The sequence below is a fragment of the Trachurus trachurus genome (genome assembly GCF_905171665.1).
Source record: "Trachurus trachurus genome assembly, chromosome: 6".
In the NCBI taxonomy this organism is placed as follows: Eukaryota; Metazoa; Chordata; class Actinopteri; order Carangiformes; family Carangidae; genus Trachurus; species Trachurus trachurus.
Genome location: NC_139897.1, coordinates 27,952,446 through 27,966,353, shown reverse-complemented (window position 1 = coordinate 27,966,353; position 13,908 = coordinate 27,952,446). Strand labels below are relative to the sequence as shown.

At 42.0% G+C, this 13,908-nt stretch overlaps 2 protein-coding genes across 2 annotated transcripts in view; one reads left to right on the top strand and one right to left on the bottom strand.

The window, feature by feature from the left end:
• Nucleotides 1-449: 449 nt before the first annotated feature.
• Nucleotides 450-6,723, bottom strand: cep41 (centrosomal protein 41). Its single transcript, XM_083973287.1, has 11 exons — nt 6,670-6,723; nt 6,248-6,311; nt 6,096-6,143; nt 4,867-4,928; nt 4,639-4,696; nt 4,354-4,471; nt 2,723-2,886; nt 2,554-2,621; nt 2,331-2,445; nt 1,887-2,099; nt 450-593 (listed from the first exon to the last, which is right to left on the bottom strand). The coding sequence occupies exons 1-11, from the start codon at nt 6,700-6,702 to the stop codon at nt 463-465; spliced, it is 1,074 nt and encodes a 357-aa protein (XP_083829413.1). The 5' UTR covers nt 6,703-6,723; the 3' UTR covers nt 450-462.
• Nucleotides 6,724-7,285: 562 nt separating this feature from the next.
• Nucleotides 7,286-13,908, top strand: part of poc1b (POC1 centriolar protein B) — a 61,835-nt gene continuing 55,212 nt past the window's right edge. The window contains 10 exon segments of the mRNA XM_083973720.1: nt 7,286-7,467; nt 8,123-8,207; nt 8,686-8,857; nt 8,972-9,151; nt 9,472-9,579; nt 9,974-10,089; nt 10,241-10,374; nt 11,301-11,369; nt 11,475-11,627; nt 12,855-12,932. Coding sequence (XP_083829846.1) covers nt 7,444-7,467; nt 8,123-8,207; nt 8,686-8,857; nt 8,972-9,151; nt 9,472-9,579; nt 9,974-10,089; nt 10,241-10,374; nt 11,301-11,369; nt 11,475-11,627; nt 12,855-12,932 — 1,119 coding nt within the window. The 5' untranslated portion in view covers nt 7,286-7,443.

Sequence of the window (13,908 nt, the reverse complement as noted above, 5' to 3'; positions counted from 1 at the left end):
GTAAATTTGAGTGCAATCAGATCCGTCAGTTTTCAGGCTCACAGATGAGGCACTGTGCAAACATTCAAATATACACAATTTATTAAATATTAAAAAGGAAAACTGTAGTTATGGGGGGAAATACTACAGTCCGACATAGACCTCCAGAAGAGAAGATGGAGTATTTCATACTGAGTTATGTTCTGGATTCAAATATTTTGGTCTTTGTTGTTGTGTAGTGTTTATTACTTTCACAAGCTGTTGTGCTCAGTCAGCTCCAAAACATAAAAACACACAAAAAAAAGGAAGAATATTCAGCATCTGTGTTGGAGGAAAGATGTTTGACAGCAGCAGAAACATGTGAGAAACAGAAAATCTCCATGGTTGCTGCAGCAGGGTATAAACTGAAATAAACGGACTTTGAGTTGGAGGTAAGTTTACTTTTATATATCTGTGTGGTTTCGGGGGGTGGGGGGTGGGGGGTTATTTCCAGGGTCTGCTGCTTTGGACCCTGCTGCCGTCCCTCGCACTGGAAGAGGAACTCAGCCGACTCAGTCGAGCGCTGGACGTCTTAGACTGAGAGCTGACACTGGACATACGGCTCGACATACGACCTGCAGAGAAACAAAGCACACGCAAACAGTGAAGCAATGGGAGGGGCGAACAATAGCAGCTTACATGAGAACACATTCAAATGATACAGATTACTTAATAATCGGCAAATTGGCCCATGTCCATAATCCCTATAGTCATAGCAGTAGGTTCGTTTCCTTTAATTGTTGGTGCAAGCTATTTTTAGAACGGTGGAGCAGAGCCGTGAGCTGCTCAGAGCTGGGCTACGGAGGCTCATGGGATTTCTTGGTTTCCCTCATCAAACTCCTCAAATACATAATCCAACAACTCCAAAACGCTCTGGTGGAGAAGTTGTGACCTGCACATTCACCACGCTATGAGATAATAACAGAACGTTACCAGACAGAGTTGATTTATGGCGCATTTCCACTAGCACGGCTCGGCTCGGTTTGGTTGTGTTTCCATTACAACTGAGTATCACTTGGTGCCTCCTCGACGTGGGCGGGGTCGTCATAACACGGCTGCGCGAATCTGAATCCTTTCTTCGGCAACCAGAGTCAGGAACGTCTGGACCTCCTCGACCGACCAAGGAGTGGATTTCTTCTGAGAAGCCATCTCGTGTTCGAAGTCAAACAGCAGTACAAACTGAAGCAGTAAAAAGTGGTGTCTTGTCTTGAGTCTAGTTTTTATTTACATTCTAATCGGTCGTCGCGTGGTTATGACGCTTCCAGTGACGACACTCATCGGCCAATCAGTGGAAGGCAGTCGGCTGACGTCACGTTTTAGTAACGCTTCGGCTCGCTTGGAACCAGGGCTGAGGTGATACCAAAAGTGTACCTGGTTGCAGGTACTGCGTGCTAGTGGAAACACGCAAATAGCGCGCCGAGCCGAAGCGCGCTAGTGGAAACGCGCCATTAGAGGTAAATTCATGCAAAACAGCTGATGCGCGTTTCCATCGGGGGCAGTTTTTCAGCAAGCAGTCTCTGCATTTGCCTCTAAAACAACTCAGTCTCGTAACGTTCTGTTATTATCTCATAGCGTGGTGAATGTGCAGGTCACAACTTGTCCACCAGAGCGTTTTGGAGTTGTTGGATTATGTATTTGATGAGTTTAATGAGGGAGACCTAGAAATACCAATAGCCTCCGTAGCGTAGCTCTGAGCAGCTCGCGGCTCTGCTCCACCGTTCTAAAAACAGCTTGCACCGACAATTAAAGGTAACGAACCAACTGCTATGACCATAGGGATTGTGGCAATGGGCCAATTTGCCAAAAATGTTGAACTATCCCTTTAACACTGCATTCAGTTTCAATAGGAGAAAACAGTTTGGTCTTACTGTTACTGGGGACGTGCATCTCGTCCATCTGCTCCTGGATCTTGTTGAGCTCGTCTGATGAAAACCTCCACCTCTTCTCTGCCGCCGGCTGCTGCTGCGTCTGCTGGACGGAGCTCTTCTTCCTCTTCATGGACGTGGGGGAGGACAGACACGAGGACGGGATGGCGCCTGTCGTCAGCCCCTCTGGAAACTTCTGAGCTATGACCTTGAGACCTGGGAGAGGACGACAGAGCGGGATGAGAACTTCTTCAAGTCACTGAACCTGCTACAGCGATATCTTTAAATATCTATTTATATTCAAGTTTAACTGTATAGATGCGGCATTATAGAAGAGTTTTGGCAATCAATAGTCATCATTAAGATGTTAGCTCTAGCTCAGCTCTCAGCTACAACCACACAGCGGTTATGACCCATTTTACAGAGTGAACATCCTGAGTGTCTTACCTCCAGACAGCATAAAGAGATTTTCAAACCCTCGCTCACACATGGTGGTGGCAGCCTGGATGGCTAATCTCTCGTCTTCATCGTACACAATGATGATCTTCCCTGATGTGTTTTTCTACATCAGGGAGGTTAAGGTCATAAACGACAAAATTCAGTTGAATTAATAAAATATCTGAAGAAGAGGAGGACTGGTGAATGTTTTGGGGCGGTTTCTGAAGGATACATATTCCAGCACTTCTCTGGTGTAGGGGTTCATTGTCCGAGACAGCGTTGCAATGGGGAAACTGTGTGCTGCACGGAAGACAGATGATGACAAGAAAACACTGATGAGTACGGTAAATCGAGAAGCGCAGAAAAACCCCCAGCAGCTTCACTTTCACACCTCCACCTACCGCTGATGATGTGACAGCTGTTGTACTGGTCGCGCTCCCGTACGTCCAGCAGCAGGTAGGGGCAGTCGGGGTACGGCCGGTCGGCCAGCTCCAGGCCGGGCACCTCGATCTGCTCCTTCTGATTGTTCTTGTCCAGGTTCAGCTCCCCCACGCCGTTGATAACACTGCGAGGGGTCAAAGGACAGACGGAGGCCTGGGTTATTCCCTTTTTCTTGTTTGCGTGAGAGTTGCTTTTGCTCTTATTCTGCTACATTTTCACATCAACAAACGTTTCATTGTGCTTTTCAACATAAAACACTTGAATAGCTGAGAAATGTCTTGTTAAAATGTACGAAATGGAAAACATCGAAGTGTCAACACTCACAAATCACTATTAATTCAGTCTTTTATTGACGCACAGCACTTTCAAAACAGGCGCGTTTCAGCTCTTAGCTTTCTTAATGTTAACACTGAAGAAAGCCAAGAGCTGAAACGCGACCGTTTATTGTTGTGCGTCAATAACAGACTGAAAGAATAGTGATTTGTGAGTGTTGACACTTAGATTTTTTCCATTTTGTGATTTTTGGGTCGGTATTTTCAGACTGTGAGTCGAGCACGCCAGTGTCTTTTGTTTTGTTAAATGTACTACTAACATAAATATATGTTAATGTATTGTATAATTAGAAGCTTCACAATCACTAGATTTCCATATTAAAGGGATAGTTCAACATTTATCTTCATTATGACGGGTCAGTGCAGAGCATGATTGTCTTTCATGAGGTTCATTTCTGAAACTAGAGTCTATACATTCAACACTTAACCACAGCTAATCAGCCTGTGGATGTCAGAGCTACACAACCACTCTCCCTCTGTTTGGGCAGGTTCCCCCCTGGTGCTGCCCTACTTAAATTCTGCCTCCATCTGCCCTCCCCACAAGGTGAACATGACCTAAAAGCTCTACCATTACAGTCAGGGCCCCCCGCAGAGGGAAGGCGCCCAGATAGAGTTACACTCCTGGGGTTCCTGTTTAAGCTGAAGCGGGGGGGGGGGGGCGCAGGTGAGGTGACACTTCTAACAGACTGAGGAAGGTTATTATGCAGGTTACAGGAGGACGGGGGCGTGTAGGACAAGCAGACATCTTAAGGGACAAGTAGTAGTTGTGCTGTACATGTTGGCCACAGCCACAGATGTTGTGGGTGTGACTGAACACGGCTAGATAATAGTGGAGGTCCCTTTAACACCAGGTTCCTCTGCCTTTGTCTATTTTTTAATCTTGCACTTAGATGAGATATTATCTATTTTTATGCTATGTCCTTTTTAAATTTCTGTTAAGCACACTTTGTAGGATAATGCGCTACACAAATACATTTGCCTGGCCTTGATTTGTCGATACATTACAGGCTGATGTGCTAATCACAATTTTGGATAAAACTCGTCCACCAAACAGAATTTAGGAAAAAAAAAAAAAGCATTTATAACATTGGTTGTTGCGTAATATTGTTGTATATATTTTTGTGTTGTGTCTGTTACACTGTATGTTCTTTTAGCTCCCCATTGCTGCACAGCCAACTGCCCCACTGGGGACAAATAAAGTGCCTCAGATAGAGACTGAGACTGAGATGCTCTTCAGTGGTTTCTGTGCTGGACCGTACCTCAGCAGTGTTGACCTGGCCGTGTAGCAGAGATCTCCGGGGTCGCCTGCATCCTGCCGATCTGAAAGAACGGTCATCCTTGTGGAGCCGTTGCTGAGTTCAGACCGACAGTCCAGGTCTGGGTTAGGCATCGTGGACAGGAAAGAGTGGAACAGACCGTCACCGACTTAACTAGTATCTCTGCTACAGTACAAGTCATGTGGGTGATGGAAATTAAATTTGTTTATGAAGATGGAGATTCACAACGTTTCATAATAAACCTAATAAATTTGCTAGTTGTGTTACCTTCTAGGTCGTCATTGTCGCTTTCATTCAGATCAGACACAGAGGCTACGTGAAGGATCTGGGGAGAGGAACATGTTTGAAAATCAAAAACACTTGAAGAAAGAGGAAAAACTGCTCAGAAATTGGAAGCAAAAGTACCATAACAATAGCACCTTGAAATCTGCAAATAACAAACCAAGCTAATTGTTTTGTCCAGAGTAAAGAAAATAAAAAAACATTTACGCTTACCAGTTGTGCAAATGTTGAGACCTTTAACCGCTTGAAGATTTCATCTTTACGATATTTGTAATCTGAGAAAAAGCAAAAAAGAAAGAAAGAATTGTTGCAGAGGAAGAAAGAGGCTCACCGCCCTGATGATCGCTGAAGCTGAAGATAATAACGTTGCAGAATGAATCAAAAAGTCTAACTAATGGTCTAATGATCTCACCTGGGTCCTCCTGCTGCTGATCCACCTCTAATGCTTCGCTAAACCTCAGCTCTACTCTCTCTGTTCCCATGATCCCGTCCAGCCGAAGCTGCCGCTACTTTACCAGATTCAGCTCAGATGCAGCTCAGACTCAGTTTTATCAGAGCCACTAACACTGGTTTTTATTACCCACAGGCTGACCTCACAACAAGCTCACACTTTCTCAAAGAGTCTTGCTGGCACCTGAACAGCACATCCCCAGATCCTGTGTCCTGTGTCCACAGAGGGACAATTGTGGACAGCAGGACAATCCTCCATTGAAGAGAGGGGGAATCAGTATCACTTATCGCTGAGAAATCAAAGGACAGGTCCACAGCAAATAACCAGTGTCCACAAAGGACTTATTTAACTGGGAAATATCAGTGGGTCAGAACTTCTTCAGGAGGCTCATGGACAAACAGCAAAGAGAAACCCAAGGATGGGAAAAGTAGCTGCCGAGTCGATAAATCCCACCATTTGTGTACAATACATCATACAAAAAAACCTTTAAAAGGGCTCCAGACTGACCCTAAAGGGGGCATTTGCCCCTAAATTTGGAGACAGTGCAAGCAAAATTTTAATCTACTTGTGCATGTGCAACCAGTAAATTTGGCATTTTTATTTATCAATTGTGAAACGTGGATTGGGCGACTCAGAGAATCTGGAATCTGTTATTGAAGGCGGCAGACCAATGTGTGTGAGGATCATGCATTAAAAAGAAAATGTGTATATTAGCTCTGCAAGTCGATTTACACCCCTAAATTCTCTGCTTGTGCTCCCTAAATTTTAAGTTGGGGCCACTGTGCTCTTAGTAAAAGAGTATGTATGTGAGTCTGGAGCTCTATATGTAGGTTTATTTGGCTTGGACTGAATCATGTGTGAGTGTTACACCTGTTCACCCCTGCACAGGGTGAAAACCCTTTAGGCTATATTATTTAACTTCAGTTTGCTTTTGTACATTAAAATGTGCACATTATAGATCCTTTGCCACCTCCAACCCAAAGTCACTCACTTATTTTCATCTCCTCCATTCTTTCCATATACTTCGTGAGGCTGCATCCTAGCAAGAGAAGAGAGGCAAAAAGACATTTAGAGGTAATAATTTAGAGATGACACTTGCTTATATATTACTGCAGGTAATGATAGTACATGTAGACAAGGTACCTGTGTCCAACCGTGTTTTGACATGTTGATACTTTGCGTTTTTCGGTATTCTTTTTGTCAGATACTAGAGGGAAAGAGAGAGAGACAACGTAGATGTTCGTTAGCTATAAAAACAGTAAAATACAAACTGGTAATAACAGCTTGACGTTATTTCATTTAGGCTGCCCACGGCTTTCAGAAAGAGTAAATAAAACCTTATAAAAAACAAATTAACTGACGTCACCATACTCGCTGTTGCACTGTTGATATGGTAACTACGAACTGATGACAGCTAACCAGCTAGCTAGTTAGCTGGGGAAGCTAATAAGTCTGCCTTTGTTGCCTCTCGCTTTATCCACAGTACATGTTTTAATCGATAATGAAGCGATGTCTGAAGGCAGGTACATCAAACTAACAGACTAATGTAATTTATAAGGCGTTACCTTCACACTGCCGATGCCTCTGTTGACCGACATCCCTTCAAACCGAAATGCCAAACATCAATTTCCCCAAAGTTTTAACAGTCTCGCTGCTGATTCGTCAGTTCATTTTCACGGGCCAATCAGAGAGGCCGATACTGCGGCCCCTTCCCCGCCACAGCAAATGATAATACGACTGGCTAGTTGCTTAGCAGCAGCAGATGACGCTCCACCTTCATGCTATGTTGCATTCACGCTACATAAAAAAATAACCGTAACTACAACGTCCTGGGTTGTTGGCAGCCATCGGTGCTCATATAATAAAACATCTAATCATCACTAAATCGTCAAACAACACCTGACTAGTATATATTTTTGTTTTGATTCTTTGTTTTTATTTGAATCGAGTTTTGTAGATATTTGTCATATTTGGCAGTGGCGGTCTGAATATTGAGTTGTCACGTCTACCGAGTTTTAATATGCTTCTTGAATGCAACACCACTCTCTCTCCGCTCCCATAAGATCAAGCTACAGGTGGCGACTACTAGTTGTTTGTTTAACGGTACAATTGTATGTGTATTGGCAGCTCTTATGGAAACAACAAAGATCAGTTTTCATCTCGAATTCACACAGAATTAAGTGTCACCGAAGATTCCCGAAGGACTGACGAACAGAACCGAAGAGTTATCTGTGTTCGACAGGTCGGGTCTGAGACACACAGTGGTTGAAGGCGCACAGTTTGATAGTAATGGGAGGAGGCGGTGCTACTTTCTCTCTGTAAGGAAAAACAAACAGCAAATGCCCACAATGGCATCCGTTTTGGTAAGTGTATTTGTTTTAATAATACTGTTATAAAGGCTAATGAGTGTTGTAGCTATGCGTGTTTAAGTTGGCTTTGCTAACTTGCTAATGGGAGCTGAGTCGGCGAGTTTTACTAGCTGCCATCTCTGCTAAGAGGATTTTCTGATTGGAGCTGTCAAAACACTCTGGCTCTTCCTTGTTGGGTCATTACAGTATAGTAGCCCTGCTTATTGATCAGATAGCTGTTTATATTATCTGTGTAATGCTGCTGTACTCGTTACCTGGACACCACACCGCCACACTTGGTCTGGTCTCTCTCTGTCAGGTGGGACATGTCCACCAAAAGAAGTAGCAGCCCAACCCTGCACTATATATGCAGTAATTCTTTATTTCAGACACAATAAAGATAATTAAAAGACAGACAAAGAATGGGAAGAAGTACATTGTGCACTGCCTTACCACTGCCATTAAAAATACATTTAATATACACAAACCAAACATGTAAATAAAGCACATTTGAGACAGCAGGCAGCAAGAAAGGGTCAAGCTAACATGCCAGTCCATTCAAGGCCTGGAGCAACTATAGCAATACATGCCAAACCATTTGCATTTACAGTAGCACACACTTTAGACTCTCTTGCAAAATGAGTGACTTTGTGTGTTTGTGTCATTGCAGGAGGATCCCACACTAGAGAGACACTTCAAGGGCCATAAAGATGCTGTCACCTGTGCAGACTTCAATCCAAACCGCAAACAGCTAGGTAACAACTGCTTCTGCTGCTGCCGCTATAGGCATTAACCAGTTACAGATGTTGATTGTAAAAAGTAACAGAAGAGTACGGTAATCAGATCTTTGGTAACCATCATGCAACGCTACAGTTAAGTTACACAGTTGCACGATCATCACAACTGTACAGCTAGAAATCAGAATTGAGAATTGGATTTACTGGCCAAGTACGTTGCATACATACAAGAAATTTACCTACAACAACTAAACAATAAATTAGGAATGATAAGAATGAGAATAATTCAAAAAAAGATAAATAAAGTGAAGTGGTCAGATTGTACTGTACAGTCACACATAGTGCGAAAACACAATGAGGTAGTGCCATGAAAATAAATAATAAGACATTTGTATGAGTTCTGATTGATATGTACATTTAGGACCATCAAGACTACTAAGCTCACCATAGTGTCTCTAGTGACCAACATTTATTTTCTACCTTTGTTTCCCTGCAGCCTCGGGTTCAGTGGATAAATGCCTGATGATCTGGAATCTGGGTCCCAAGGGGAGGGCCTTCCGCTACGTCGGCCACCAGGATCTCATCACTGGCGTCCACTTCTCTCCACTCGGCAACCTGGTGGCAACGTCCTCCAAGGACAGGACAGTCCGACTGTGGACACCCTCCATGTGAGGCTTTTAAATTCTTCCTTTAAACTGCTTTAATCAGGACTCTTTTTGTTCTCTAAACACTGACTACATTAGGTCCTAATTTATTTAATTGTATTTGTGTGTGTGTCACAGGAAAGGAGAGTCGACAGTGTTCAAAGCTCACACGGCCCCGGTCCGTAGCGTCGCTTTCTCCCATGACGGCCAGAGGCTGGTGACGGCGTCTGATGACAAGTCGGTCAAAGTGTGGAGCGTTCACCGCCAGAGCTTCGTCTATTCCCTCAACCTGCACACCAACTGGGTGCGCTGTGCCAGGTCAGTGCCCTCTCTACCTGCAGCATTAGAGTGTGTGTATGTATTATATATTACAATATGGAATCAAAATGTAAAAAGGCAGAATTTTTTATCTATTTACATTGTGGTATTATCTTTTGTCTTGCCTGCTGAAAACACTCACACAATTTTTCTTACATAGGCAACCGAAATGCACTTTTCTAAGTTAGGGCGTTTGTTTTCAGAGCTGTATTTATTAAATATCTATGATTAGCAGGTGTAAAATACTGACTCATCAAGAGTAGCTGTGAATAACTGAGTGAAGGGACATCTCCTCATTTTTGTCTTTTCCTTTGCTGCAGGTTTTCTCCAGACGGGCGGCTCATAGCTTCCTGTGGCGATGACCGTTCAATCCGACTCTGGGACACATCCACCAAAAACTGCATCAACAGTTTCACTGACTATGGGGGGTGAGTCCCCAAAAAACACCTGCTTGACTATTCTGAGTTTAGATTTTAGTCTAATTATAGGTTTGTGACAACAGCTTGCTTTGTTTGGACACATACATTTAATGTAATTGTATTTTGCTGTATAAACAATACTTTTTTCCCATTATTTTATTCATTTAGCAGCAGAATTATTAGAAGTTCACAATATGGATTCTGATTTCTTACAAAAGATAAAAACATCACTGAAAAACATTAAAATGTATAGAAATGTGTCACTAAATGGCTGTAAAAGCTACAACAATTGATTCAGTCTTGTGATTGTATGACTAATTTTCTCTTACAGATGTCATTTCTGTATTTCCTGTACACAGTAGATCATTACAGTCACTGACTCCAGTGTTTTTATTTTTTATAGATCAGCCATGTTTGTTGATTTTAACTCCAGCGGCACCTGCATCGCATCTGCAGGAGCCGACAGTTCACTGAAGATCTGGGACCTACGGACCAATAAGCTGATTCAACATTATCAGGGTGTGAAAACATGAGTTATATAATAATATCTCTTACATGAAGAAAATGCCGACTGTAATTCTGTTTGATTTAATTTAATTCCCTGTTTTTAAATGCTTTTTGTGAATGTACAAGTGTCTAATTTCTCGACCCTATCTTGTTTCCTGTTCAGTCCACAGTTCAGGAATCAACAGCTTTTCCTTCCACCCGTCCAACAACTACCTGATCAGTGGCTCAAGCGACGGCACCGTGAAGATCCTGGACCTGCTGGAGGGACGCCTCATCTACACCCTCCATGGCCACAAGGTGGCGCTGCAGCACCGACTCCACACTCACAACCTGATCAAACACCACAGACAGCCTCATAGTTTCAGTTCTCATATTTGCCATGAATCAGCTCTTGATAGTGGGTTAGATTCCAGTTCACAGCGTCCCGATTCTCTTAAATATTGATTCATTCAGAAATATTTTAGTTTTAATATCAATTTTGCTTGTTTATTAAGTGGATTTTCACAGAACTAATACTGCAAACTGTCTAACCTGGTGCATTATTGAAAATATTAATGTTTACATGACCCAAAAGCAGTTACGCTAATGCACATTTATTGAACATGACCCACTCCAGAAGTTTACAGTGCAACTCCTCAGTACAGGAAACAGGAAATGCCGTAGTCAAAAAGATCAATCTATTGTATGAATCAATACTGTAGGCGAGATGAGCCAGGCCTGCGCAGAATCGATCGCCGGTGACCAGCTGACGTCATGCACGCGCCGGCAACGATAACCTCACGAGGTCAAGGCGGCCGCAGCTTTTAGAGCCAGGCGCCGCAGTTGCTCTCCATCGACTGCAACCGACTGCAAGCCTCAGGGCATGATGGGAAACGCGCCGGATCATGAGCTGATTGGCTATTAAGTTAGGACTGCAAACACTATGTGTTGTTGTATAATGCTAGAATATATGAATCTCATGTTGTACTGCTAAAAAGATATTTCACACAGAGTCAAACTTCTGTTCTGAGAAAAATATTGGTTATTTATTGGACAATTGCAGTACAGCATAAGAAATCAGTGACTTCCTATTTGTATTGACGGCAGCAGTTCATCTCGAACGTACCTAATATCAGATCTTTCAAATACAGATTGATATGAATCAGAAAAAACCCAGCCCTATTCGATAGTGATTATTATCATGAGTTTTGTCATCCACTAACATGGTTCACTGTGTTTTCCAGGGCGCTGTCAACACAGTGACCTTCTCCAGGGCTGGAGATCTGTTTGCTTCAGGGGGGGCCGATTGTCAGGTCGGTGCTCGTACTCTCAGCACTTTACTCTTATTCTCTATGGAATAAAATGACGAACTTGGATCATCGATGTCGTATCGGCTCCTTGGTTTCCCTGTGCTGTAGGTTCTGATGTGGAGGACAAACTTCGACACCAAGTCCTACCAGGACGTCCTGCAGCAGCACAGCCGGAGGTCCACCCCTGATCCCCCTCCCCACCTCTTAGACATCCACCCGAAGTCCCCCCACCTTCATCGCTCACAGCCCTCCGCCATTCAGGTCAGTTCACTTTTACTTTATATTCAAATTATTTCATTTATTTCTCAAATCTTTTTACATCGAGGGCCCCTAAATTGACACAAATTAGACCACAGACCCCCATTGGACAACATTTTGAAGCAAACACCAGAACTACACAAATATTTGTTCTGAGACTGAAGAACATTACTTTTTTAGTCAATGTATATGTTCAAATTAGGGCCAATGGCATGAATTTGTGGAAATATTGTAGAGAAGATTTCTGGAAAAAAGTGGTACAATTTCCATAAAAACGTTTAAACATTTCTAGAATTTTTTTTTTAGAAAAAAGTGGTAAGATTAAAAAAAAAAAAAAAAAAAAAAAATTCTTGGAAAAAGTGGTACAGAAGAATTTTAATAATAATAAAAAAGTAAATAACAATAAATAAATAAATAAAAGTTTTTTTTTTAAAATTCTCCCTCCAAAAAAAAAAGTTGAAAAATTGGAGAAAAAAGTGGTACAATTTCAAGAAAAGGTTGGGGACCCCCTTCAACCCTGCCAAGGAAGGAAGATATATGAAAATTATTTCTATGAGTCCTGTTGTTTTTTTTTGTTATTAAATATTAAAATATGAAATATTGTTATTTTGATATTCCTCTTTTATGCTACATACACACAAACACATGGGGATATTTAAGAGGTTTCAATTGTTTTTTTTGATTTGTCCATTGATCATCATTATGCTTAGTATAATAAACCATAGATTACAGCCATCATAAGAAGATTTAGGTCATTTTCCTTACAAAAAACAAGCTAGACCTGTTTCACTGTCACAGTCACAGCCAAATTATTTACAAAGTCAGGGCCTCAACCCCAATCGAGCAAATTTGGGGCAAGTTGGAAAATGAACTGGAAAGATCTGTTTTACATTCAAAGGAAAACTTTTGGCTTGAGTAGCAGAAGGCATGATGGGAAAACATGAGCGTTGAAGTTCTCAGGAAATATATTGACACTGTGCCAGAGAAATGTGCTGCTGTCACTGCTGCAAAAGGTGAACATACCAAACATTAAAGTTAAAAACAGTATAGGACTCGATTTGTCTGCACATTTCATGATCATTATGAAATGAAATCATGTTTTTGGAGGTAAAAAAAAGCTGTTCTAATCAATTTAACCACCACTGTTCATTTGTTACATCATTAAATTGTTCAGAAGAGAGTTGAGTTGTGTTGTGACGGTTCTAACTTTGTGTGTTTTTATCTGCACAGATCAGTCCGACAGTGGCAGACACTCAGTCAGCTGACCCGCATGTCATAGAGCTGGGACAAGCTGTTCACAGCACCATGGTGAGTCCACGCTCTCATCAATCCGTCAAAGCTTTTGGTTACAGCAACTGAACGGGGAAAAAAGAAAATCAGAGGGTAAAACCTGCGAGGATACAACAACATTCATGTAGTGTGTGTACTGTATGGTGACATAAACCAGTATGAAGGTAACTGGACTCACTGGGAATCCACTGGGACCAGCTCAGAGGACAGTGGACAGGTTACACAGAAGCTGCTCCATCTTGATCCAACATTATAGAGAAGTTAATAAGCTCACAGCAAATAAACAAACTGGGGGAGTTTGGGAGGTTTATGACTGTGGAGAATATTAATATAAAACATAACAAAATAACTTTTTTTTAAACCAAAATGTGTAGTTTGTGTCCTCAAAAAACAACTCTCATTCCTGTGTGTACAAGACACATGATGAGTGTATACAATCCACCAGGTGGCAGTGTTGACCAGTGTAAAGTTAGTTCATCCTGCTGCAGTGATGAAACCTGCACTCGAGTCGCTAATGATGCTGCAAAGCCAGAAAGAAGAACACAATGTCCACGTTCTGGTCTTTTTTTTTTCTTTCTTCTTTTTTATCCTGAAAATACTTTGCTTCAGTCCTGTGTTGTTCAAAAACACAGTACCACTCTAATTGGAGAGCAACATCTTGGTGGTTTAGTTGCATTGGTTTTGTTAACATTTAATGTGAATATATATCCAGAGGGTTCACAGCTCAGCATGTCTGAAATCTCCAGGTCATGTCCACATACCACATTCATCTCAAACTGTCGTCACATTCAACTGTATGAATAGTTAAATTTGCTTAGATTTTAATCTACTTTTTAATTTTCTGTTTTATCATTATTACCAACTACAAAATCTGAGGAACAAGGGAACACATGTTGTGCTCCAGGACTCGTTCTCCAACTTCTCTCCTTGTATTTTCTCACCCCTGTGTGATACCTCTTTGTGTTTCCATGTTCTTTCCTTGTGTAGTGTTTTC